Source organism: Carassius gibelio, chromosome A19 (assembly GCF_023724105.1).
Source record: "Carassius gibelio isolate Cgi1373 ecotype wild population from Czech Republic chromosome A19, carGib1.2-hapl.c, whole genome shotgun sequence".
In the NCBI taxonomy this organism is placed as follows: Eukaryota; Metazoa; Chordata; class Actinopteri; order Cypriniformes; family Cyprinidae; genus Carassius; species Carassius gibelio.
Genome location: NC_068389.1, coordinates 26,667,647 through 26,692,646, shown reverse-complemented (window position 1 = coordinate 26,692,646; position 25,000 = coordinate 26,667,647). Strand labels below are relative to the sequence as shown.

At 33.6% G+C, this 25,000-nt stretch overlaps 2 protein-coding genes across 24 annotated transcripts in view; one reads left to right on the top strand and one right to left on the bottom strand.

Moving 5' to 3' along the window:
• Positions 1-25,000, top strand: part of LOC127935318 (60S acidic ribosomal protein P1-like) — a 568,794-nt gene that overhangs the window by 11,179 nt on the left and 532,615 nt on the right. Inside the window, exon 5 of one of the 10 annotated variants that reach the window (XM_052533090.1) lies at positions 24,118-24,128. The exons of the other annotated variants lie outside the window; for them this stretch is intronic. The gene's annotated coding sequence lies outside the window, so the exon portion shown is untranslated. Of the gene's footprint in view, positions 1-24,117; positions 24,129-25,000 lie in introns of those variants that run through there. 10 annotated transcript variants of the gene reach the window in all.
• The window catches only part of LOC127935309 (focal adhesion kinase 1-like), an 85,897-nt gene that overhangs the window by 7,572 nt on the left and 53,325 nt on the right, over positions 1-25,000 (bottom strand). For 7 of the 14 annotated variants that reach the window (XM_052533054.1, XM_052533067.1, XM_052533066.1 and 4 more), the window contains 22 exons: positions 22,586-22,726; positions 21,709-21,786; positions 21,339-21,446; positions 18,695-18,812; positions 18,407-18,437; positions 18,042-18,106; positions 17,095-17,184; positions 15,456-15,473; positions 14,848-14,904; positions 13,125-13,148; positions 11,975-12,072; positions 10,821-10,905; positions 10,426-10,526; positions 9,504-9,619; positions 9,324-9,424; positions 8,996-9,085; positions 7,615-7,819; positions 6,366-6,477; positions 6,118-6,204; positions 3,835-3,960; positions 3,634-3,741; positions 264-326 (listed from right to left, as the gene is read on the bottom strand). In XM_052533054.1, the coding sequence (XP_052389014.1) occupies positions 264-326; positions 3,634-3,741; positions 3,835-3,960; positions 6,118-6,204; positions 6,366-6,477; positions 7,615-7,819; positions 8,996-9,085; positions 9,324-9,424; positions 9,504-9,619; positions 10,426-10,526; positions 10,821-10,905; positions 11,975-12,072; positions 13,125-13,148; positions 14,848-14,904; positions 15,456-15,473; positions 17,095-17,184; positions 18,042-18,106; positions 18,407-18,437; positions 18,695-18,812; positions 21,339-21,446; positions 21,709-21,786; positions 22,586-22,726 (2,022 nt within the window). The remainder of the gene's footprint in view (positions 1-263; positions 327-3,633; positions 3,742-3,834; positions 3,961-6,117; positions 6,205-6,365; positions 6,478-7,614; positions 7,820-8,995; positions 9,086-9,323; positions 9,425-9,503; positions 9,620-10,425; positions 10,527-10,820; positions 10,906-11,974; positions 12,073-13,124; positions 13,149-14,847; positions 14,905-15,455; positions 15,474-17,094; positions 17,185-18,041; positions 18,107-18,406; positions 18,438-18,694; positions 18,813-21,338; positions 21,447-21,708; positions 21,787-22,585; positions 22,727-25,000) is intronic. The other 7 variants (XM_052533055.1, XM_052533064.1, XM_052533060.1 and 4 more) reach the window with 5 other exon arrangements.

Genomic DNA, 25,000 nt, shown 5'->3' with positions numbered 1-25,000 from the left:
TTAGTTCATTATGTGTCAACCCCATGAAACCCCCACGAAGCCCCTTTAATTAACCCTTTCTCCTCTCAGGGTCTCAGCTCTCTGCTCAATGGATTCCTTCTGATGGAGTCTGAGGCTGTTTCTCATCTGTTTGGCGTACGATCTGTGTTACTGGCTGCGACTCTGACAGGAAGTGAGAAGCAGATTGTGTCCTCGCTGTGGCACTGTAAATCTCCCTCGGGGAAGAAACAAAAACAAGCAGGGAATCATGGGAAGTGGCTCACCGGGGCCTGGAGAGCGCTGTCCTCGCGGTCGATGCTGCCCCTCGAGTTCCTCGACTCCGGCTTCTGAACACAGACACAACCATTACTCAAACATATGCATTAATTAATAAATCAGTCATCAGTCACTCATCACATGACTGGATTAAAAGCACAATCACATCAAAAACAACAAAACTGAAACTTTTCAATGTTTTTTCAAGTTAGAAAAGCTATATTTATTACTATTGCTATATTTAATAGTGATTTTAGATTTTGCCAAATTATTGTTTATTATTAGTAATAGATGTGTATAACAAAGTTATTGCATGTTTATTATAATATGATATATGATTAAAAAATCTAGAAAAATATTGAAACTTTTTTTAAAGACTATATTAATTTGCATGAATTTATTTTCAAAGCTTGGAAATCACAATTTAAAAATGTTAAAAAGTTTTTCACACATAAAATACAAATATGCATATATATCCAAACACAGAAAAATAATAATACATTTTTTTAATATTTAAATATCTGTAATTTTATAAATATTTAAAACATTTTTGAAAATGTAAATATTTTTCACAGAATTTTTAGTGACCTTTGAAGATTATATTAATTATATATTTTTTAATAATAACAATAATAATAAACAATTTAATATTTATTTTATTACCAGCAATTTTTAATTAATAGCTTTTTTTTTTCTTTTTTTTTTTTTTTGCATTTTCACTCTAACAATTTGAATGACTTTTAAAAATGATATTAATTTGCATTAATTTCCCAATTTTAAACTCCCCTGGCAAGTCTACTTTCTCATCTGACAGATCGCAAGATGTCTCAGACCACAATGAAGGAGTGACAAACTTCTTGCTCAACAAAGCCTCTACAAAAATAACTTCCCAACCCCAGATCATCCCTCTCTATGGAAGTCCAGTTACCGTCTTTCCGAAGCAGAACTTGAAGAGATGCATCCTGTGAGCGGAGCGTCCGAGGGATCGTGAGCGCGCCGCGGCGAGGAAAGAGCCAGTTGTGTGTGTTTCCATGAGAGATGTGAGTCTGTCTGCAGAAACTCACAGCTCTCTCTCTCTCTCTGTGCCTGGTTTTCCTCTCTCAGACTCCCTCACATGTCTTTTCCTGTCGGTCTGTCCTCTCTTTCACATCCCACGCTTCCCTTTCCTCCCACTGGTTTTACACAAGCAGAAAAGCTCCTGGTATGTGCTGCTGAGCTCTGATAAACACTGATCTCACTCACACAACACAGGCTGCTCCAACAGCAACAATAATACACTAATGTGAAGTATGCACATTTTTATGCATGGAAAACCCAGATGAATGTCTGAATTTGCCAAGAATCAAACTGCATGGAACACTGTATCCCACAATGCACTGCGCTCGATTTGACTTTCCATTTCCAGTGCAATGAATGAAGCGTGAGTGATAGCAGTCACATTTTTTGCTTCTTGCATCTTACTTTCTTTTGCAGACTGTTGTATAATAAGACTTTTTTTAATGCAAACCTTTATGCAAAAGCTCTAGAGTCTATTGAATTTATTTTGACAGATGATGTTAATCCAAGCAACTCAAAACAAGCATTTCTAGAATGTAAAAGCATTTCTAATTTTCATTTAGTTTAGTTCTAGTACTTGATGTACTAAAATAACAAACTAAAACTGAAAAATATAAATAAATAAATAAATATATATATATATATATATATATATATATATATATGAATATTTTTTTTTATTAAAATAAAAACTAATTCAAAATATTAATATAAAATTACCTCAATGGTTCTAAAATAACTAAATAAATAAACGTAATTACTGAACTATGCAACAACCCGTTAATATATAAACCATTTATTCATTGAATATTCAGTAGAAATAATTATATTTGAATGTGTTCCATTTTTGTTTATAGAATAAATAATATATATTATATATATTTTTTTTGTTTATTTTTTTATAGATTTAGTCAAATTGCTATCAGTGTTCACTCCAGAATCAGACTCAATCTGATTCTTTTCTTTTGAGAGGAGTATTTGTTTTCATCAATCAGAGGAAGCAGAAGCTTACACTTCTCAGAACGGCTCAAACCACACACTTTCCACCGATTCCCAGCAGCCTTCACTGCCAAACCAAACGCCCCTCAGCGGCCGCACAACTTTCCCCAATCTGACCTGACAACAATCCTCAAATCTACAGACAACATCATTTTAAGTGTCAATTAAACACCTCTCTCTCGGCTCACAGGAAACTGTTCTGAGCAACATCTCACCAGCATTCCCACATTACTATAAATATGAGGCCTAAAATATCATCTGGAAATAAACAGCTTGAGAAACTCAGGAGGGGTTTGGCAGAGATGAACGTGACCGATAAAAGAGTTTGGAAGTGCTCACAGATTTACAGCTTTGTTTTCAGGACTGAATCTGGGAGATCAGGACTTCTTCTTCGTTTTATTCCCTTTCTTCCTCCGAGCAACAACAACAACGACGACAGAGTCAGATGTGACCGCAAACACACTCGGAGAAACCAACAAGCCAAACAACTCATTTCATCAGAAACTCATTTTTAATAGTCATTTTCACATTTATTTGAATTTTTGTATTATTCTTTAAAGAATATATATATAATAATGTTATTGCATTTTTTATTATAAATATTTATTAGATATTCTATAAAAAATATAAGTTAAATACAAATTATAATTATTATTATAAACTGCATAATACACAATTATATAATATTCTAGAAATACTGTTATATACGTATTTAAATATACACACAAACACACTATATATATATATATATATATATATATATATATATATATATATAAAGTCATGGAAATGTCAAGAATGAAATTAAAACTTTACTTTGACATTTCCATGACTTTTTAAGATTATATTAATTTGATATTTAATTTAATCTTTAATCCAGGTTTGAAAATCAATTACGAGGTTTTCACATATAATATTACTACTACTACTAATTAATAATAATAATAATAATAATAAAAATATTTAGAAAGATTTAATATTTGTATATCTGTTATATTTTATTAATATTTAATGCTATTTTTCATAAATATATTTAATATATCAAATAAATATTTATAAAACGTATTTAATAATTTATTTAATACTTTATTTCTTCTTTTTACTCTAGAAACTTCCATGACTTTTTAAGAATAAACTAATTTGAATTAATTTGAACATTTCAATGTTTTCACATATATTACTAAAAATAATTTATACTATTTTAATATTTGTATATCTGTAATATTTTATTAAGGTTTATTTTATAATTAAATATGTATTTTTTTGTAACTTTATTTGAAAGGTTTTAGTTTAAATGATTGTTGGCTTCTGTTGTGTGAGTACCAGGAAGCTCTCCTCCTGCTGGAGCCATCTCTGGTCCTCCTCCATCTGCTGCTGCTGCTTGATGAGTGTCTCCTCCATCAGGTGACTCCGCCCCAGAGCGCCCCCATCCTGACACACACACACACACACACACACGCAGCAGCAGTTATAACAGCGTTCCTCCGCTCAGTCACTCACAGGCGTCCCGGTCTCTTCACTCACCTCCATGTTTGGGGACCACACTGGCACTTCCTGTCTGTGATGGTTCCATGTTTCATGCGGGTCGAGGACGGAGGCTTGCGGCGGGAATCCCGAACCGGGCAGGTGTGCGCCAGGATATCCAGACCCCTTGACAAAAGGACAAGACATGGATTTCAATGATTTCAATCATTTAGAACATGCTCCAAAATACCCCGGTAAAAGCTGTAAAAATAAATAAATAAATAAACAAATAAAACAGTGAAAGTCTTCAAAATTCAATAAACTATACTGTGGCAATCAGTATTATTTATTTATTATTTCAAGACACAGTTTTTCTTAATGTTTTTATATTTTTCAGTTCGCATTTTAAACTTAGTTTAATTTTAATTAATGTTGTTAGGCACTTTTATTATTTTTATTAGCTTTATTTGTATATTTATATTTGTATTTGTTTAATTTATTTTATTTGAATGTTATTTTTTATTTCCAATACATTTTTATACTTACTTTCAGAACTTAAACTTATTTCAATGTTTTATCTAATATTTATATTTTATTATATTTCAACGTTGATTTAGCTTTTATTATTATATTTTAAGTTTTAATTTTCATTTTGGTTTAATTAAAAAAGCAATTTTAGTACTTAGAACTTATTTCATTTTCATTACATTTTTATATTTTAAGTTTTCTTTTTTTTCAATTTCAGTTTCTTTTTAAATTTGCAGTTACTGCTTTTAGTAATTATTTAAACTTATTTCAGCTAGTATTTTTCCATCTATTATTTATTTCAGCATTGAATTAGCTTTTATATTTTCAACTTTCATTTCATAATTGTATGTTCTTTTACCATTTTTTTTATTATATTTAACATATTTAAATTTAGTTTTAATTTCTTTTCAACATTTTTACACATTTTAATACATGCACACAACATAAATTATTTTAGTTAGTTCTTCAGTTAATGTTAAATTTTATTTCAGCTTTTTAAAATTACTATTAGCAATATTATATACCATTCAATACTGTACCATTGTATTTGATCCTTCCCTAATTCCTTTTATGCTCATAAATGTTGCATTGTGTAACTAAAATGTGTTGTGAAAGTGATTTCAGTTCAACTTTAAGACCCCCGGAGCGTCTCGGACCCCTTGCTCTTCCTCTCATAATGTCTAACAAACACCCCGATACAAAAATAACAGGCACTTTGAGCACAAAAGCCTTTTAAGGCATAAAGACAGAGCGGCGATAAGAGCAGCGGTGTGTGTGAGTGTGTGTGTGTGTGTGTGTGTGAGCTGAAGGAATGCATCTGGACTCAACAATAGCAGCATCTTTAAAGAGCTCACAGGAAATGCCTGCTGTCAGAGACGCTCCGAGAGACTCAGAGCAGATGATTGAACTGAACACTGCAGTAAATCAGACACAAGTGTGTGCTTCGTCAACTGTGACTGATCTGATAAATGTTTTATGTCCAGATAGTTTGGGAGATTCATTGTTTGGCTACAGCAATCAGTTTGTCCATATGGTAAGATTATACAGTTTTATTATGATCATTATCATTACTAATAAATATATTTCAAATTTATTATTATTTCAATAAAAATATTTATTAATTATAAATTAACAATAAAATAAAAAATTAAGTAATATTGCTATTTCAATAATACTATAATACTCTAAAACAACAAAACATAAACTAATACAGTAATTATTATTATTTAAATAATTACAAAAATTATTTCTGTTTTAATTATATTCAAATTATATAAACCAATCGATAAGAATATATTACTATTAATAATAATACTATTGGACTGTAAAAAAAAAAAAATAAAAAAAAAAAAAATATATATATATATATATATATATTATGCTAAAATAATAATAATAATAGGCATAATAATTAAAATTACAATACTTATATGAGCGGCTGCTTGATTTCTCTGCTTTCAAACATTAAAACTATAGAGAAAATACTGAAGTGGAAAACTTCTCGGAGACCTTAAATCTCCTCTTTTTTGCCAAAAGATTTCAACTAAACAAATCTAATGACAAACATAAAAACATGTTCGCATCTTCAACTTCAGGTTATCAGGCTGGAAAATACAGAAATCTGTATAAATACATAAGGTCCACATTATACTGCATTAATAAACATTATATATGCATTATACCTTGAGAAACGCTGATGGCTAAAAAGTTGGTTCACTAAATAAATGAATAAACAAGCTTCACTGCATCTCAACATATAGGTGTGCATTTATATTCTGATGTATTATTTGTGTGTTTGTGTGCTAGTGAAGTTACCTGATAATGATTGTGCTGACCGGAGTGTTGTGGACTTGGGAAATAGCCATCACTGGATCGAGGACTCGGGTAACCCGGTCTACTGGGCTGTGGAGAGAAAACCAAAAACACTGATTGAAACAGACTAAACACGTACACATACACTCCATCCAGACCTGATCAGGGCCAGAGGTCTTTCCAAACACATGGTCTGATACACAAAACAGCTGTTTGCCATCCTTCACATCTGATGTGGATGGAGATCTGACCTTAGGAGGCGCTTCGTCTGAGTTCCCAGCGTCCCAGGACACGGTGACCTGTCTCCTCATCTCCATACGGAAACGCTCCTCCTGCTGGGCCTTCTCCTCGTCCAGGATAGTGCTGCAGAGACAGACACAGCCAGAATGAGTCCATGCCATGTGCATCTGACAAACACATGTCTGGGCTTCTGATTTTCTTTTTTTGTTTTTGTTTTTTGAAGCTAGAGCTAAAAGAAAAAGAAAAGCAAATGATGCACATTAGGTGTGTAATTAATGCTTTACATGTGTATCACAAGCCATTTAAGTCTATTTCTTTTCTTTATCAATGGCACACAGACCTAGTAAAAATGCAACTGTATAGCCAACATTTAAAGTGCTGAAATGCACCATTAAGTTGTTAATAAACAGCCTTGCATCTAGCAAAAAAAAAAAAAAAAAATTATATATATATCTTTATATTTTTGCTAGATGCAAGGCTGTTTATTAACAATTTAATGGTGCATTTCAGCATTTAAAAATAATTGTTTTGCAAAAATAATTGCTAATATTACCTCATTGATGATGCGGAGTTATCAAAAAAATGTTCCAGCAAATACAGTTTTTCATAAAATAAGATCAATTTAGATATATGTATCAGCTATAAGGCACTTATCGAAATAACAAAATCACTCGAGTGTCAAAAGTTCAAAATATGTAGCATTCAAAATATGTGATTTAACTTATTATCAACAATAGAAGTGGTAAAATATGTTCATATACTCCATTTAATGTCAAAGAATCATTGTCAAGGAATTTGTCTTGGTGTCAGGAGCTTCCAGGACAGACATAATTCGAATTTAAGAATATAAAGTGAAATAAAACACAAAAAAATAAGAGAACAGACAATAAATAAAAATATGGTAATACAATAAATAGTTAAAACTCAATAGGCAGAACTGTGAATGTGCATACGTGCTATTTTCAGATAAAAAATGTTTTTTTACAGATGTTGAGTCCTGAGATGTCATGTCTCGTTCAGACTGAATGTGTCCTGAAGGGAAAAGCTGTTCTTGTGTGACATGCTACAGTAAAAAACAAAACACTATTTTTTGAGTTAACAGCACAAAACTAGTAAGAAACACGTTTTGGATTTTGTTCAGCTAATATGAAGCAGGGCAGTGAAGGATAAAAGGTTCAACCAAAAGAGTTGGTGTCATCCCTGAAGCTAAACGGAGACCTCTAGTGTCAGAAGCAGAGCACTGAGATGCTGTTTTCTGACCTGAGCTGTGTCTTGAGCTCGGTGAAGCGCGGCCGTTTGCTGGGGTCGTACGCCCAGCATTTGGTCATCAGGCTGTAGAGGGTCGGAGGGCAGTTCAGGGGCATCGCTAACCTCTCGCCGTTCTCTATCCGCCCGATCACGTCATTATTCTTCACACCCTGGAAGGGCTTGATGCCGAACATGAGGATCTCCCACATACACACACCTGAGAGAGAGGAGAAACCTGCCTCAGTGATCACAGATACACACAGGACTTCAGTGCTGCGCTGGGTCTTTGAGAAATCGAAAGGTTACTCAATAAAAAAAATACAATAAATAAATCATTACAGAACAATATATGAAATATTGGTTATATTATATAATATAAAAACAAATAATTATTATTATTATATTATCTTTTTTTACCAGAGCTGATTTCCTGTCTAATCTCATTCTAAATAAAGGCAAAAGATGCCCGAAATGTTTTTTCAATGGAAGTATTGTGCCTCACACACCCGAATCATTCATAGGTGTGTAGAAAAAAAGTCTATTATAATATTCCAATAATAAAATTAAATATTTTATATATAAATATTAAATGTTTCTATTTATAAAGAAAACACTACCCCCCAAAAAATATATTTTATTTTATTTGCAATGTTTCAATTAAACTTTTACCTGAACGTGAGGAAGCTCGCCTGATCAAGACGTTGCATATATATATATATATATATATATATATATATATATATCTATATATATATATATATATATATATATATATATATATTATGTGTGTGTGATGATGACATCTTAAGACGGTTGCAGGATTTATATGTAAACATTAATGTTATTTATATATCTTAATAAGCTTAATTTCCCATACATATTTCCTTATTTCTTTATTGTCCATTTGTAGAATTTGTTGTTTAATTTTTGTTTGTATGTAGTTGCTATTGTTTTTTCTATTTTGTTACTTTTTTTTTTCTTCCTCTAGTTTTTTTGGCCTAATAACTTCAGGCAAAGGAACTACCAATGAAAACTAGCCTTTGGGCTCATTTGGGTACACTTGCATTCACAAATGTAAATTTTTTTTAATGCACACTGTCCCCTTTCTTTTAATAAATAAATAAACAAAACTTTTCTAAAATAAAAATCTAAAAAGGTTTCATATTTTATTATTAAACTGTAAAATTCAACAAAATAATACTCAATAATAATAATAATAATAATAATAATAATAATACATCACTCTAAATGTGTTTCCAATAAAACTGAAATAGTATTAAAGCACAGAAAGATGGCGTTGATGGTGTATGTTGATGGATTCACACTGTAAGAATCTCGTAACATGAAACATTCATCCTCCAGTTTCTCAGAGTAAAAAAGGTTATGCACTCACCAAACATCCAGACGTCGCTGGCCGAGGTAAACCGACGGAAGTTTATGGATTCAGGAGCCATCCATTTGATCGGCAGTTTCCCTTTAGAAGCTGGAAAACACACACCGCTGTTCACACACTATCACCAAACCAAACACACCTTCACTATCCAGCAGAGGACGCCAGGGCTAACATTTCTGCATTCATTACAACATTTCCCAGCAGCTTTAATCAGCCTCTAAAATCCAAGAAGTGCTATAATGAGACTCGCACATGCATATGAATTAAATGATGTTGTATTTTAGTGGATTGCTTGTTAAACCGCAAACAGAAGTGCAGTGTGATATACCTTTATAATAGGAACTGTCCTCCATGTATCTGGAAAGACCGAAATCACCAAGTTTCACACAATCCATGGAAGACACCAACACGTTCCTGGCAGCGATGTCCCTGCGCAAAGCACACATTCACCTCAGAAAACAGATGAAAGCCTGATTTGAGCTTGTGGAGATCTCCAAACTTCAGTCACCTGTGCACGAAGCGTTTGACCTCCAGGTACGCCAGCGCTGTGCTCAGCTGGTAGGAGAACAGAATCAGCGCCGACAGATCGAGGTTGTACTTCCTTATTTGCAAGAATGACCTCAGCTAAAAAGGAATCAAACAGTTCTCAATGGAGATTTTTCAGATGATTTTATAGTGAGTATAACATAAAAAGCACTGGCGCGGCCAAAGCCATTAAATATTTTATTGCCTTGATATCATTTGAAAGCTTAAAAAAAAGTCAAAAATTCATTCTGTGAAAAGCATTTTGAAACCAGGACATTGCTTTACCGTGGAAGTCGTACTTAAATATCTTAAGTGGTAGGTGTCAAGTGTCATGTTACAAAACTTATTACGGTATTTTAAAATCAAAACTTTTTATAATTTTGACAAAATACACATCATTGGAAAGGTCTGAGTATCAAAATTCCACATTTGAGGTTATTTTGTGATATTGACAGAGAAATATAGACATTTCTGACAGAAAAATGATTAAATAATAAATCTCAATGGAGTTTGGGTGTCACCCAGTGGCTGTTTGTGGTATAACACCCCAAGCTAAATCTCACAGGAATCTCAATTTTTGTAAGATCAACTTCAAATTTGGAGCGACAAAAGGCTTAATTGTATGGCAGTCTTAGAGTAAAACTGTTATGAAAACAAACATTAAACTTTATTTTTTACAGTAAATTTTGACTTCTATAATTTTTAAAAACTTTTTTAGATGGTTCCATTTTTACAATAATATGCAGATTTTTTTTTTTTTTTTTCTTTTTTTTTTAAAGAGTCCAACCTTAGGTCTGTATTTAAAAGAGTAATAACAATTTAAATTCGGATAGTGCACTTCCAAGTCTATGTTCAAAAAGAAGGGGGGGGGGGGTGACAGCTATGGGGTTAAAACTCTGTCTGACCTCTCCAAGCGTGCACAGCTCCATGATGATCCAGACGGGATTTTCAGTGATTATTCCAATCAACTTCACAATGTGTGGATGGTCAAACTGCCGCATTGTCACTGTCAAACGTAAAATCACACAAGCTGAACACAATATTCTCACTTCACCACACTTTTGCAAAATACGTCTGGTGTTGTGGGATTCTGACTTCTCTGTAAATGTGTGTTAATGTGGTAGTAGAGACTTCCTCATATTCAACTTAAAAATAAATAAATAAAATAACATTTTTAATGTAATCGGGCTATCAGGAGTCAGATGAAACAAAGGAAACTTCCCACAGCAGATTTGCATGAGCTCAGACGGATTCTGTGGTGATGTACTGTAGGTCACTAGTGTGTACTCTTGATACTCACGAGCTTCCTGCAGAAACTTCTCACGCACGCTGTCTGAAGTGCAGTTCTTACACGTCTTGATGGCCACTGATAATGATGGATTCTCCTGTCAGGTAGAGCACATGCTTCACGTCAAACACACGCAACTCAAAAACTATGTGAATCAATCCTGGAAGACGACAAATTAAAAGTACATAGTAGCAAATCAGTGTGTTCACAAACAGAGACGTTTTAGTTGGTTTGAGCAGCTTAGTAAAGAGCAGTAGGGAATCGGTCATAAAATACATATGGAACATCTTGAAAAGTTATTATACATATTATAACACTTATTAAAACATTTTGTATATCATAAATACAGTTTATAACCTGCTTATCTGTAACATAATAGCATAAAACATATATACAAATTTAAACGACAACAACATTTAATTGCTAAAATGAATTAAAATAGACTTATTTGGAAGAAAAAAAGATTTAGCCTGAATTAAGACCTCACTCAGCAGTAAACTTAGATATTATATAAACATATGTATTATAAAAAAATGGATATTCCATATAAACTGTATTCCATAAATGTAAGAAAAATATTTATTCTTTGCTATATAAAATACACACACACACATAATTTTAATAAATGTAACAAAAATATTTGCTTGATTAATAGAGAGCTAGTTTGGGACCAAATGTTAGAATGTATTAACAAATAATCAATATTATATAAACTTCTATATTACCGGTATATACAATTATTATTATAATTTTTTTCTAAGAATATTTTCCATAAATGTAAGAAAAATATTTGCTGGATCAATAGAGAACTAATTTAGGACCCAATGTTTAAAATGACCAAAAGTATAAAAAATGCTGTTACATAAAATTATATAAAATATGTATTTTAAATTATACTTCTTAACCTCAACATCTTGATTATTTTCCCAAAAACATTTATAATAGGGTTTTAAGGTTAAGCTTAATGAATGCAGTCAGATCTAATCTAACTACTGTATGCTAAATAATACTTTTGTAACATGGGATTCTGATATGAATTGATTTTTTTTTTTTTTACAAAAAATCTAAAAGGGCCACCAGCTGGCACACTTTATTCGTGACGAATAAACAGTCTTTGTTTCATTCATATGTCTGTGGACTGTGTGGATGATGAATCTGTTGTTTACCGGACTGATGTAAACCCCTTGGTGGACATCACCAAACTGACCCTCGCCGATACACCGTCCCAACTCGATTCTGTCCCGCTGGATCTCATAGTCCTGAGCTACAGTTACAAAACACAAGAAGCCAACCGTCACACACCTGAAGCTCAGCAAACAGAGGAATCCACAAACTACAAACTAAACATCACATAAGTTCAGAAGAGCCGCATGCTGCACGCGAGATCAACAAACGTTTACTGAACGCAGAGCTCAGCCATTTATCTTATCGCTTGATAGTCGCCAGTTGCAAGTTTAGAAACACTGAGGTCATGAACAGACGAGCTCAGTCAGGGTGGACGCCATATTTAATTGGCCATGAATGAAGACGATGGACAGAAGGACAGTCACTAGATGATGAAAAACTGGCTATGAGAAACCTAAAAAACTGAGAGGAACAAACTGCACACATATGCCAGAATCATTTTCATTTGTCATAATAAATATGAAGTCCACTCTGACTTATGTACATAACCTGTACTGAGATAAGTCTTCAATAAAGTCCTAAATGTTCTGTAAAATCACGATACTGCAAACTAAAAAACGTAAAATAATAAATGCACAATTAATTTGTAAATGTTTATTTATTTATTTGATTTAATGCTGAATATCAACGTAAAAAAACTTTTAAAACCTCAAAAAAAAAAAATGCAAACAAACAAACAAACAGATTATTTGGAAAATATAAATGAGCAAAACAAAAATAATAATATATTGTTTGGCTACATATCAGTGACTTCTGCAGGTTTTCAGTTATACAAAGTATTTAACATCAATGAGATATTATTAATAATGATATTACAAGTTGGTATAAAATAAATGATACGCAATAATAATACAAAGTTGCTTGATAATAATATAATGCCTTAAAGATGCTGTGTGACACACAATACTTTTTTATTTATCTCATAGCTTCTGTAAGTTAGATCGTAGCACTAATAATGTCAAGTCAAGGGTTAGATTCCCATGAAATGCATAAAAATGACTTTATGAAACCTGCATTAGTCTGTGATATGAGGACGAACCTGCTTCTAACACAAGCACACAGCAAAACTGAGACAGAGACAGAGAAACAGAAAAGAAAGAGAGAAACACACAAACAGAGGGATGGCGTTACCTGCGTCTAATCCATAGCATTCGGCTGGTTGTTAAAGAGAAAAGTCAGAGATTGGGCTTTTAGATCAGAATTAAAGCTCAGGATGAGAGGGAGAGAAACAGTGGGATGAGATGTGGAGAGCTGTACACACTTATCAATGACAGACATGTCAAACAATCCCCACAGAGCTGCTAGAAAACCTCTGCATTCAGCAGATTATTAAAATGCCCTGTACAATGAGCAATAAATTAAAAAAAAACTATCTCAGCGACCTGAAACTGCCGTTAACAAAATGACAAAAATCAAATCCTGATTTGAAAAGCATTTAAAAGCATAAAAGACAAAAAAAGCATTTTTCAGTTAATTTACATATAAAGAAAGCAACTAAGAAATTATGAAAAAAAAGCAATTTAATAGGAAATCAAGTTTATTTTTGTACCCAACTTGCAGATATCTTTTTTTTATTTTAATCAGAAACATCACTGAATATTGATACATTTCTCCAAAACATAACTTATTTGATGTCATTTTGCATCTCATTTAAATGTATCTTTATTTAAGAATGTTTAGATATTTGTACTGAAAATAAAACAAGACAAAAAAAATTATAAAGAAAGTCACTTTTTGCAGTAAAGGAGCAAAAGAGCAATACAAATAGTATATATATGACTCATGCAGTACATTTATGGTCATCTGAAGGCAGATGGTAGCGTTATGTGATCACAAAAAAAGTTAATGTAAATGTTTGGCTTTAGAAGACTTTTAATTAAGTGCATGAATTTTTTTGTTCTTTATCAGAATGTTACATTTGAATGCTTTCTGAACATTCTAAAAGTAGCCACATTTAAAAATGTCAGACGGATGCCCAACCAAAACGTTTCAGTAAAAAAGTTCCATGAGCAATGCATGAAAACTGCTTTTGTGCTATTGTTTTGAGAACATTATTAAAGACCAGATAACTTAAAGAACATTTGTTCATAACTTTTGTTCAGAAACTTGCCAGAATGTTCTAAGAGCATTTTCTGTTAGCTGGGAAACCATCTGATTTAATTGAATGGAAAAGAGCAGCAGGAACATTCTGCTAAACATCAGCTTTTGTGCTGCACGTTAGAAAAGCATGCAGGCCAAGAAATGACACGATGGGGAGTAAATGATGATTTTTTTTGTCTTATAACACACACATTGAGTCGGACTGTGTTCAGAATCCTGTGATTGTTTGTAAAGTCACACACTCGTGAATGTTAGAGAGCAGTCGCTGACTCACACACACTCACTACATCAGGACACATCACAGACTATATAAAGCTAATTCACATTGAAATCCAAACCATGAAAGAAAATGGCCATTTTTACAGATGATTAATACTTTATGGATCCTTGAAACAAATATGTCAGATTGAGTACAATCCAAACACGTGCATGCATGCTTTAAAATATATATATATATATACTGTATATATCCCTCTGCATCTGAATTACGCCCAAATATGACCTGCTTTAATTTATGATGAATCTAAGCTTCTATAGCACAACACAAACTGAGTTTCCAGAGAGAATATTCTGGAATGTCAGAGCTGGATACTTTAAATTTCATTTGCCGCCACATCAACAAACCAAACGAGCCAGACAGGAAAAAAAAAAGGTCAGGATTTGGCTCGGAAAACCGAACGGATTTGGACAGAAACATCTGGATCCCGGAAGACAGCAGTTACACACACTTACACGCACGAGTGAGGGTACTTACTGGAGGGCATGGTGTAGGTGTCCTCCTCATCTATGATCTCTGCGTAGTCGTCTGTTTCTGCAGGGAGACAGAAGCGGCAGCGGTCAGTCTCTCACACAAACCGGCCAAAACAACGCCCACTCGGTCACTGCACCACCCCAAACACGCAGAGCCTTCCACTACACAAACTAGAGCCAGACAACCAGCCAACACACACACACACACACACACTCAAGTGCACTTCTCTTTTTTAAACTCTCTGAACTCCATCTGAGTGTCTGTCTGACCGGCCAATCAGAGAGCAGCTCTGTGGTCAAGCTTGAGAAAGACGAGAGGAAGGAAGTGACTCTTTCGTCTTCATGCAAAACAGATTAAGTCCAGCATTTCATTTTTTTTTTTTTTTTTTGGGAGAGGTCACTCGATTTTCTAAATAACTGCATCTTTAAAGTGCTCTGAGAGGAATTCAGGGAGCAAAAGAGAATTCAAGTGCACTTAAAGTGAAGAAGACTCATATTTACAACTAAACTACAATCTACGCAAGATTGACTAGATTCCAGTAACTTCCCAAATGCACACAGAGCAGAGAGTTAGTCTGAGGAAAGAAATGAAGATTGCAAGTCAGACATTACCATCTCCACTTAGGTCTTCTGCAGGTCCATGCAAAGAACGGAGAGGAGAAGAGAGGAGGGGAGAAAGGTTAATTCATCAGCAGACATGAAAACACACATTTGTCGTGAATTTGAGGTGGTTAATTGGTGTGTGTGAGCAGCTCCTGCAGTAAAAGTGTTTTGTTCATGCTGTTCTGGGAGTCATTAGTGTGGGTTATATTGAGTTAGACGTGCAGCAGGAATGTGTGGGATGAGATTCAATTGGGACGTGGACACACATCTGCCTGGATTCTTCATTCTCTTACTGATTCGCATGGAAAAATCTCTGATCTTATTTGGAGGCAGGATTATACATCTAATGTAATAAGCAAAAAAAAAAAAAGTAATTAAAATTGCATGAGTCTCACAAAAAGTGTCAAAAGTATTTAATCACTAAATCAATAGAAAGAATAATTTGCATAAAGAAAATTGGCTGTCCTATAATGTAAAATATTTTTGATATATTTGATTTTAATATATATTGTTATATTACACAATTTTAATATATTACATATTCAAATATTATTTTAAACAATGCCATTTTTAATACATTCAAATAATAATAATATTCTATAAATGTAATATATAAGATATTTTTCTTAAATATATACATGCATGTTTTTGTATTTATATTTACATAATACTTATACACAGAACACACACATATTATGTAAACAAAAACTCTTATTTTGGATGCAATTAATCATGATTAATCATTTGACAGCACTAATTTATATATATATATATATATATATATATATATATATATATATATATATATATATATATATATATATATATATATATATATATATAACAATTAAAACAATTTATTATTATATTGTAAAGCAAATTAAGAAAATCCTAAAATAGTTTTTGTTTATGCAAAATACAATTTCTCATAAATCGAGGTTGACCGATATATCGGCTGATTTTTGCCATTTTTTAAATATATATATTATAAAAATTGGCAAATATCATCCGAAATATTGTTTATTATTATTATTATTATTATTATTATTATTATTAATTTAATAAAATCATATCTGCTTTATTTCGGCTATCTGCCCCCTGCTTTCCAAGATATCGGCTTTCAAAAAACACATATCGGTCGACAACTACTCATAAATATATATATTTTTAATTGCAGTGATGAGAAGTTGCTAGGAATTTGTTTATATTGTCATAAATAATTTCATAAATCAAATTAAGCAAATCAAACAAAAAAACTTTTTGTTAGTGCAAATATAATATCATTTGCAGATGTTTAATTGAATTAAAAAATGTAAAAAGCAAAAATAAGCAAAACAATTTTATATAAATTATATATAAATATAAATATTATAACATTCATTATAAATATTATAACTCATTTTACAAATTTTTTTTTTTTTTTTACAAAATCATAAAAGGAATGTGATTTGATTGTCAAGGGGGTAAAATTTTTTACATAATTCAAAATTACATCTACACTTCCAGCTCAATGAAAATAAATGAGACTGATTTGCTGAGCACTGTGAATCTATGGGAAACAGAACATGTGTTTAGGGTGGAGAGCAGGTGAGGGTTAGTGTTGAACCACACACACACACACACACACACACACAGGAACAGCATGTACCCTTAGGAGGAGAATCATGGGAACAGAGGACAAACGGAAGGAGAAAGCGTCGAGCTTTAGCAGCTTTGGTGGGCGTCTGAACCACTGAGTCTTCAGTGAAGAACGACAGATGGAGAGAGAAAGAGAGTGAAGCAAAGCAAGAGAATATGGCAGGAGGAATGGAGACGCAATAAACATATTTATCTTCCAGATCCGTGACACAACATTTCAGCGATCTTTCACTATCAGCTCAATTCACAACAACACTGATCCTCTGACGGCATCTGCAGTTTGCGTTATTTTAGCACTTGACTCACTTAAAGAATTATGCAAATCGGATGCAAATCAGTACAAACACATCTTGAGATGAGTGCAATACCATCAAAAATGAAGCATCTTTGCATTGAGAAGAATGAAAATGACTCCATTTAAATATGCACAGTCTTCAGAAAGGGTTTTAGATTATAGCTTATGCTGAAAGTCTCCAGTGTAAACAGCTTTTAAACAGAAGACACATTCATGAGCATCAAACATCTGAAATACATCTAAATGTGTGCAGATGTCGCAGAAACCAGCCCAACATCTTGAAGACATCAAATAGACAAATTTTAGAGACTTTGTGAAATCGCATTCGCAATGCATTTGAATGTAATATTTTAGAGTGAGACCAATTTTATTTATAAGGATCTATATGATTGGATTGTAAAGGGTTAAGCTTTAATATCACTAGCAGTGTTACTCTATTGGTCATACTCTGGACTGAAAAAAACCTTGAACACTAAGTATTAAACTTCAGATGTAAATCATGCAGCATGTTGCTGCTGTAACTTTCATAAGTGAGCTGACACTGGAAATGATGAAAGTCATTCAGACTTCTGCTGAACAAAGGTCTTGGCATCAGAGTTTGATGTAAACTGCTTTGCAGAGCTGACAGATCCTCAATAAACCTGATGTCAGACGTGTCTCACCTGAAACTGAGATGGCACGAACTCCTGCCCGGATCCCCTCCAGACGTTTCTCATTGTTAGCAAGTCTGTGGAGAAATGATTTCATTAACAAATAAAAAAATTATGTTTTCATGCACACAAGAGAAATGTATCCACTGACTCTTGTGAACATGAGCACTTTTGAATGCCAGTGTTTTTTTGATTCAAGGTGCAAATATGCATGCTATTGCTTACTTTACAATCAAAATGATATTAAAATGTTATATATAAAATGTATATATATATATATATATATATATATATATATATATATATATATATATATATATATATATATAATTTATTAAACAGGACATGAACACCAGTGAAGTGAATTTAAGTCTTACTTTGGAATGGATGGAAGAGCTCTTTCCCCCTCTGTAGGACAGAAAAACACACAGCACCAGCTCATGAATCAAGCAGAAGAACAAACCCAGAACTGCATTTTATACTTTACTACAAGTGGACTTATTTTCAATATACATGTCTTTTTATTTGAGTCTGGCTGAGGCAAACAGCTGTGCTGCTTCGTGCTGAGATTCTCCACTCAATGTGTCCCATTCAAGTTATTTCCGCAGTTTCACTGCCTCTGTGCTCCGAACATCCCACAATGCAGCAGTGTGAGGCAGACGTACCTTTCTGAGGCCTGACGATGAAGGACTGGCTGACGGCGTTGAGCAGGCGACAGTATCCATCGATGAGGTCGGCCATGTTCTCAGCGATGGCGAAGGACGGCGTGCTGATCGTGAGAGGCTACGAGAAAGAAACCAGACTCACAATGAGCCATTATCAGCAACAGCAGCCTCATCATGACCTCAGAATACAACACAGAGCAGCTGCACTGAACAAAAACATGCCCACAACTGAAGAAGACACACTCACTAATGTCCTCAAACATACCCTCAACTGAATAAGACACCCACAAATGCCCTTAAACGCCTACAGCTGAAGACACACCCACAAATGCCCTTAAACACCTACAACTGAAGACACACCCACAAATGCCCTTAAACGCCTACAGCTGAAGACACACCCACGAGTGTCCTTAAACGCCTACAACTGAAGACACACCCACAAATGTCCTTAAACAAGCCTACAACTAAAGACACACCCACAAATGTCCTTAAACGCCTACAGCTGAAGACACACCCACGAATGTCCTTAAACGCCTACAACTGAAGACACACCCACAAATGCCCTTAAACGCCTACAACTGAAGACACACCCACAAATGTCCTTAAACAAGCCTACAACTGAAGACACACCCACGAATGTCCTTAAACGCCTACAACTGAAGACACACCCACGAATGCCCTTAAACGCCTACAACTGAAGACACACCCACAAATGCCCTTAAACGCCTACAACTGAAGACACACCCACAAATGTCCTTAAACGGCTACAACTGCAGACACACCCACAAATTCCCTTAAACAAGCCTACAATTGAAGACACACCCACAAATGTCCTTAAACGCCTACAACTGAAGACACACCCACAAATGCCCTTAAACGCCTACAACTGAAGACACACCCACAAATGCCCTTAAATGCCTACAACTGAAGACACACCCACAAATGTCCTTAAATGCCTACAACGTCCACACCTGAAGAAGACACACTCACTAATGTCCTCAAACATACCCTCAACTGAATAAGACACCCACAAATGCCCTTAAACGCCTACAGCTGAAGACACACCCACAAATGCCCTTAAACGCCTACAACTGAAGACACACCCACAAATGTCCTTAAACGCCTACAACTGAAGACACACCCACAAATGCCCTTAAACGCCTACAGCTGAAGACACACCCACGAATGTCCTTAAACGCCTACAACTGAAGACACACCCACAAATGTCCTTAAACGCCTACAGCTGAAGACACACCCACGAATGTCCTTAAACGCCTACAACTGAAGACACACCCACAAATGCCCTTAAACGCCTACAACTGAAGACACACCCACAAATGTCCTTAAACAAGCCTACAACTGAAGACACACCCACGAATGTCCTTAAACGCCTACAACTGAAGACACACCCACGAATGTCCTTAAACACCTACAACTGAAGACACACCCACAAATGCCCTTAAACGCCTACAACTGAAGACACACCCACAAATGTCCTTAAACGGCTACAACTGCAGACACACCCACAAATGCCCTTAAACAAGCCTACAATTGAAGACACACCCACAAATGTCCTTAAACGCCTACAACTGAAGACACACCCACAAATGCCCTTAAACGCCTACAACTGAAGACACACCCACAAATGCCCTTAAACGCCTACAACTGAAGACACACCCACAAATGTCCTTAAATGCCTACAACGTCCACACCTGAATAAGACACAAACAAATGTATTTAAACACACCTACAGCTGAATAAGACACACCCACAAATGCCCTTAAACACGCCCACAACACTGCTTCCTTTGACTCCAGCTGTCATTATGCTGTCTAGATTAAATGTGATGAAATAAAATAATTATAAACACACAAGACTTGGTTATATTTTGTTGTGTAATTTTGTTATGTGCTTTGTTATTTTATTAGTTTTTGTACTTCTTTTTAGCTTTCATTTATTTTAATTTCTGCTTTAGTAATTTTAGTACTTAATTTCTTTTTTATACCCAGTTCAGTTGACAAAGCAACATTTCTTTTTTTTTTTTATATCTATATTTTTTATTTTAATTTTAATGTTATTGCCAAGTTGATTAGTTTGGTAATTTCTATTAGTAGTTATAATATCACTTTATAATAAATAATACAATTTATTATTCCATTTATTCATAAAATGTAAATTTTTTCAACTTCAACTTTTTTTTTTTTCAGTTTCTAAATTTTTTTTTTTAATCTAGTATTTATATTGTGTTTTATTTCACCTACATTTCAAATGACCAAAAACATTTTAGTTTCAGTGAGTAAAACAGCAATAGTTTAAGTCTAGCGAATCCTCCACAGCGTCTAAATCCGGGTAAAAATGGCGCCTAAAAGACAGACAATCAAGAAAGACAAAAAAAAAAGACTGACAAAGTACAGACAAAGACGCCAAAACCCAAAATAACAGTGATGGACTGAAATTATATCGCCGTCAGCGCAGGGTTGAGCTGGATTTACACCCTCCTGAGTCACACATCTTGAACTAAACACTAGATCCTACAATCACAACATCATCTGCATTTCATTAACTTCTGAGCTGAAACTCCAGCGGTTTTTTTTTTTCAGAGAAGCACGGCTGATCATGATCTTTAAACTGCAGTGTGATGTACCTCTGGGGCTCCTGCCACGTCCAGCTGTAAGACGCCCTTCCTCTCCTTCTCCTCCACGCAGGAGTAATGGATGCTCTGCACCTGGGTGAAGTTGGCCAGATGTGTCGGCTGGAAGAAAACAGAGACCCATTAATCATCCATCACACCACAGAGAGACTAATGGCACAGATAAGCTTTAAAACTAAGACATTTCTCCTTCAAACTTCAAAAATGAGCCAATCAGCAAACAAGAACTCTTTTAGTTTAGTTTCAGTTAGGATTTTGGACCAATGAGATTTCACTGTGGGCGGAGCTACTCATAAATAGAACCAAGCAACTGAACAAAACAACTGGGATTAAGGTGATGTCCGGTGATGTAAGCATGTGTTACCGTGGATCCCTTGTCTGTCAGGTAACTGATTCCCTCCTCTGGACCGATAGCGAGATCCACTTGTATGACCCAACTCGACTGAGACGGACAGAGAGAGAGGATTTAAGATACAAGAGCATTTAAAAACACTGAATTAAGAGTTAAGCATAAAACAATAAATCGTTGCATGGTCAAAAGATGCTTATTTTTTTAAAAAGGCTCTCTAATTTGAACTAGAAATATTGCTTTTATTATAACACCAAAATGAAAATATGCCAAACAAACCATGATATAATATATAATGTATACTATAGCTTGGATTCATGAGAAGTCTCTTCCGCTCACTATTAAAAATACAATAAAAACATTAAATTTTTAAATATTATTACAATTTCAAATAACTATTTTCTATTCGAATTTATGTTAAACTGTAATTTATTTCTGTGATGTGCAGCTGTATTTTCAGCATCATTCCTCCAGGCTTCAGTGTCACATGATCTTCAGAAATCAGTCTGATATGATGCTTTACTGCTCAAGGAACATTTCTGATTATAATCAAATGCTGAAAACAGTCGTGCTGCTTCATATTATTATGGAAAACGTGACTGATTTAAATTTTCAGGAAACTTTGAACAGCATTTATTTGAAATAGGATTATTTTTAATGTCACTTTTGATAGATTTAATGCATCACTGCTGAATGAAACTATTTATTTCCTTCAAAGGGTAATCTTACTGAACATTTGAATAGTAACATAGTATGCAGTATTAATGACCAGTAAATCATATTCTTGGTCATGTGATCCTTCACTCTGAACCCTAAGTGTCAGTAAACATACTTGACCACCAGGGGGCAGTAAAGTCCAGTGACTCCCCACAGCAGCGGTGACCCAACTTACCCCCAGAGCACATCGGAAGCACTCTTTGTCGAATCTGTAGACGGGTGCCAGGATCTCAAAGAACTTCATTATGCTCTGCTCGTCGTTCAGGTTGGCGAACTGTTTAAACGTCTGTTGGATCTGTTTCCTCAGCGTTTTGGCCTGAAACACAGAGAGAAAGCCAGCGTCACACTTCACACACTGATTACAAACACCAGCAGAGAGGGTTTTAGGTCAAGACATATCCAGTTTATTTGTACAGCGCTTTTCACCAAACATAAAACTGAAACCATTTCAGAAAATGTCACTTATTTCAGTCAATTGCTAAGAAAACGTTTCTCGTTTTTATTTAACGATATACACATATACATATACATATACATATATATATATATATAAATAAAAACTTATATAGTATCTCAGTGCTACTAAAATGACACTGTTCCAATGCAGCTTTACAGAAAATCATGATGTTAATGTTTATAATATCTTAATATCTTCATGCCTTAAAGTCGCATTTAGCAGATTAGATGTTAGAGATTCGTGAATTATAAATACACTGGATTTTTTCATGTTCTGAAGAATGAGCAATAGTAACAGTGATGGTTTTCTAGGCAAACACAATAAATGCTTTATGCTACAGTAAAATCATAACAGGGAGCGTTGATAACAATGAGGAAATGTTCTCTTATTACACGTAAAATCACTGACAGTACAAAAATTAATTATTAAACCTAGTTGATCATTAATAATATTAATCCTAAAGACGTACATCAGACAAAAGCTGATTTAAAATTAAAAGAAAAATGATTTAAAATAGAATAATAAAATAAAGAAAGAAAGAACAGCAACAACAATAACAATAATAAAGAAAAAACAACAATTATATAGTTATAAATATATAAATTATGGTTTCTCCTAATTTGTCTTAAATGATTATTGTTGTCATTTTATGCCATAATGTCATTTCAAAACCATTAAACATGAAGACGTTTAGATGAAAATCAATGAATCGTGAAATGGAGGCTGCCGAGCTAAAATGTTTTTTAAAATTACCATATCGTAAAAATATGACTTGTGCACTATAATCTTTATAAGTCTTCAGATATTATATTGTAGTTTTGATCCTCTTAAGCAGCAAATTAGCATATTATTCTGATTTCTGTAGATCATGTGACACTGTAGACTGGAGGAATGGTGCTGAAAATACAGCAGTGCGTCACAGAAATAAATTACATTTTAATATATATTAACATAGAAAATATTTATTTTAAATAGTAATAATATTTCACAATTTTACTGTATTTTTAATCAAATAAATATCCTTGTATAGTAAACAGCAGCTCATCAAGAAGTTTCCTTTTTTTGCTCCAGCTAAAGACACGACAGAAAGATGAGTAAATAATGACGGGATATTTAATGTTTTGGCTGAACTTTCCCTTTAATAAACCCCTTATGCTGTGAAAACAAACTTTATAGTTATTAAAAGGATGAGATGTGAGCTGGATGTGGTCAGTGACAGATGACTCAACCTGGTTTCTCTTCTAACACTGATGCTGAAACTCTAGAAGAGCACAGATTAATGTTAGATTGGGTTCTTGAACAACATCACAGCTGAGCGAGGCGGTGGAGGATGGGCCAATTTAACGCCTCTGTCCCGCCCACGTGCACACGCTTGTTTACGGGTGACCCTCAGGGTCAGAGGACAACCCCTCTGTTTTACTGAGCATCTGTCTGCAGGGGTCTCAGTCCGGGAACACACTGACACCATCAGCTTACAAGATAAGAATAACTACAATTCTATACTTTTATATATTATATACTTTAAATTATATAATCATACTAAAGTAAAAATTAATACAAATGAATAGAAATAAAATGTAAATAATAAAAACTAACAAAAAAGACAAATGCACATAACAAAATTAAGATTTTTTTTTACAATTAAAATAAAAAGTATGCTGATAAATATTTATAAATAATTTTAAAACTAATGAAAATGACAAATTAAAAAGAAAACAGTATAAACAAAATTAAAAAGTGAAATATTAATACTTATAATAAAAAAAACAAAAAATGCCAAAAGCACATAAATAAAAAATTAAAAGAAAATATACAAAAAATGCAATATTAATTAATACCAATAAACAAAAAAACTAACTATAATAGCAAAAGCACATAGTATAAAAATAAGTAAAATTACAATGAAAATAGAAAAAAAGAAAAATAATGTAAAAATGCAAATAAATGTTTATAAATAACTGAAAAACCACAAAAGCAAATAACAAAATTACAAAAGCTTTAAAATTAAAAAGGTAATTAATAATTATAAAAAAGTGCATATAACCAATGACAAAAATTTTTACTAAAAATGTAACAATCTATATATATATACACATATATATACATATATATTATATATACAAAAAAACTAAC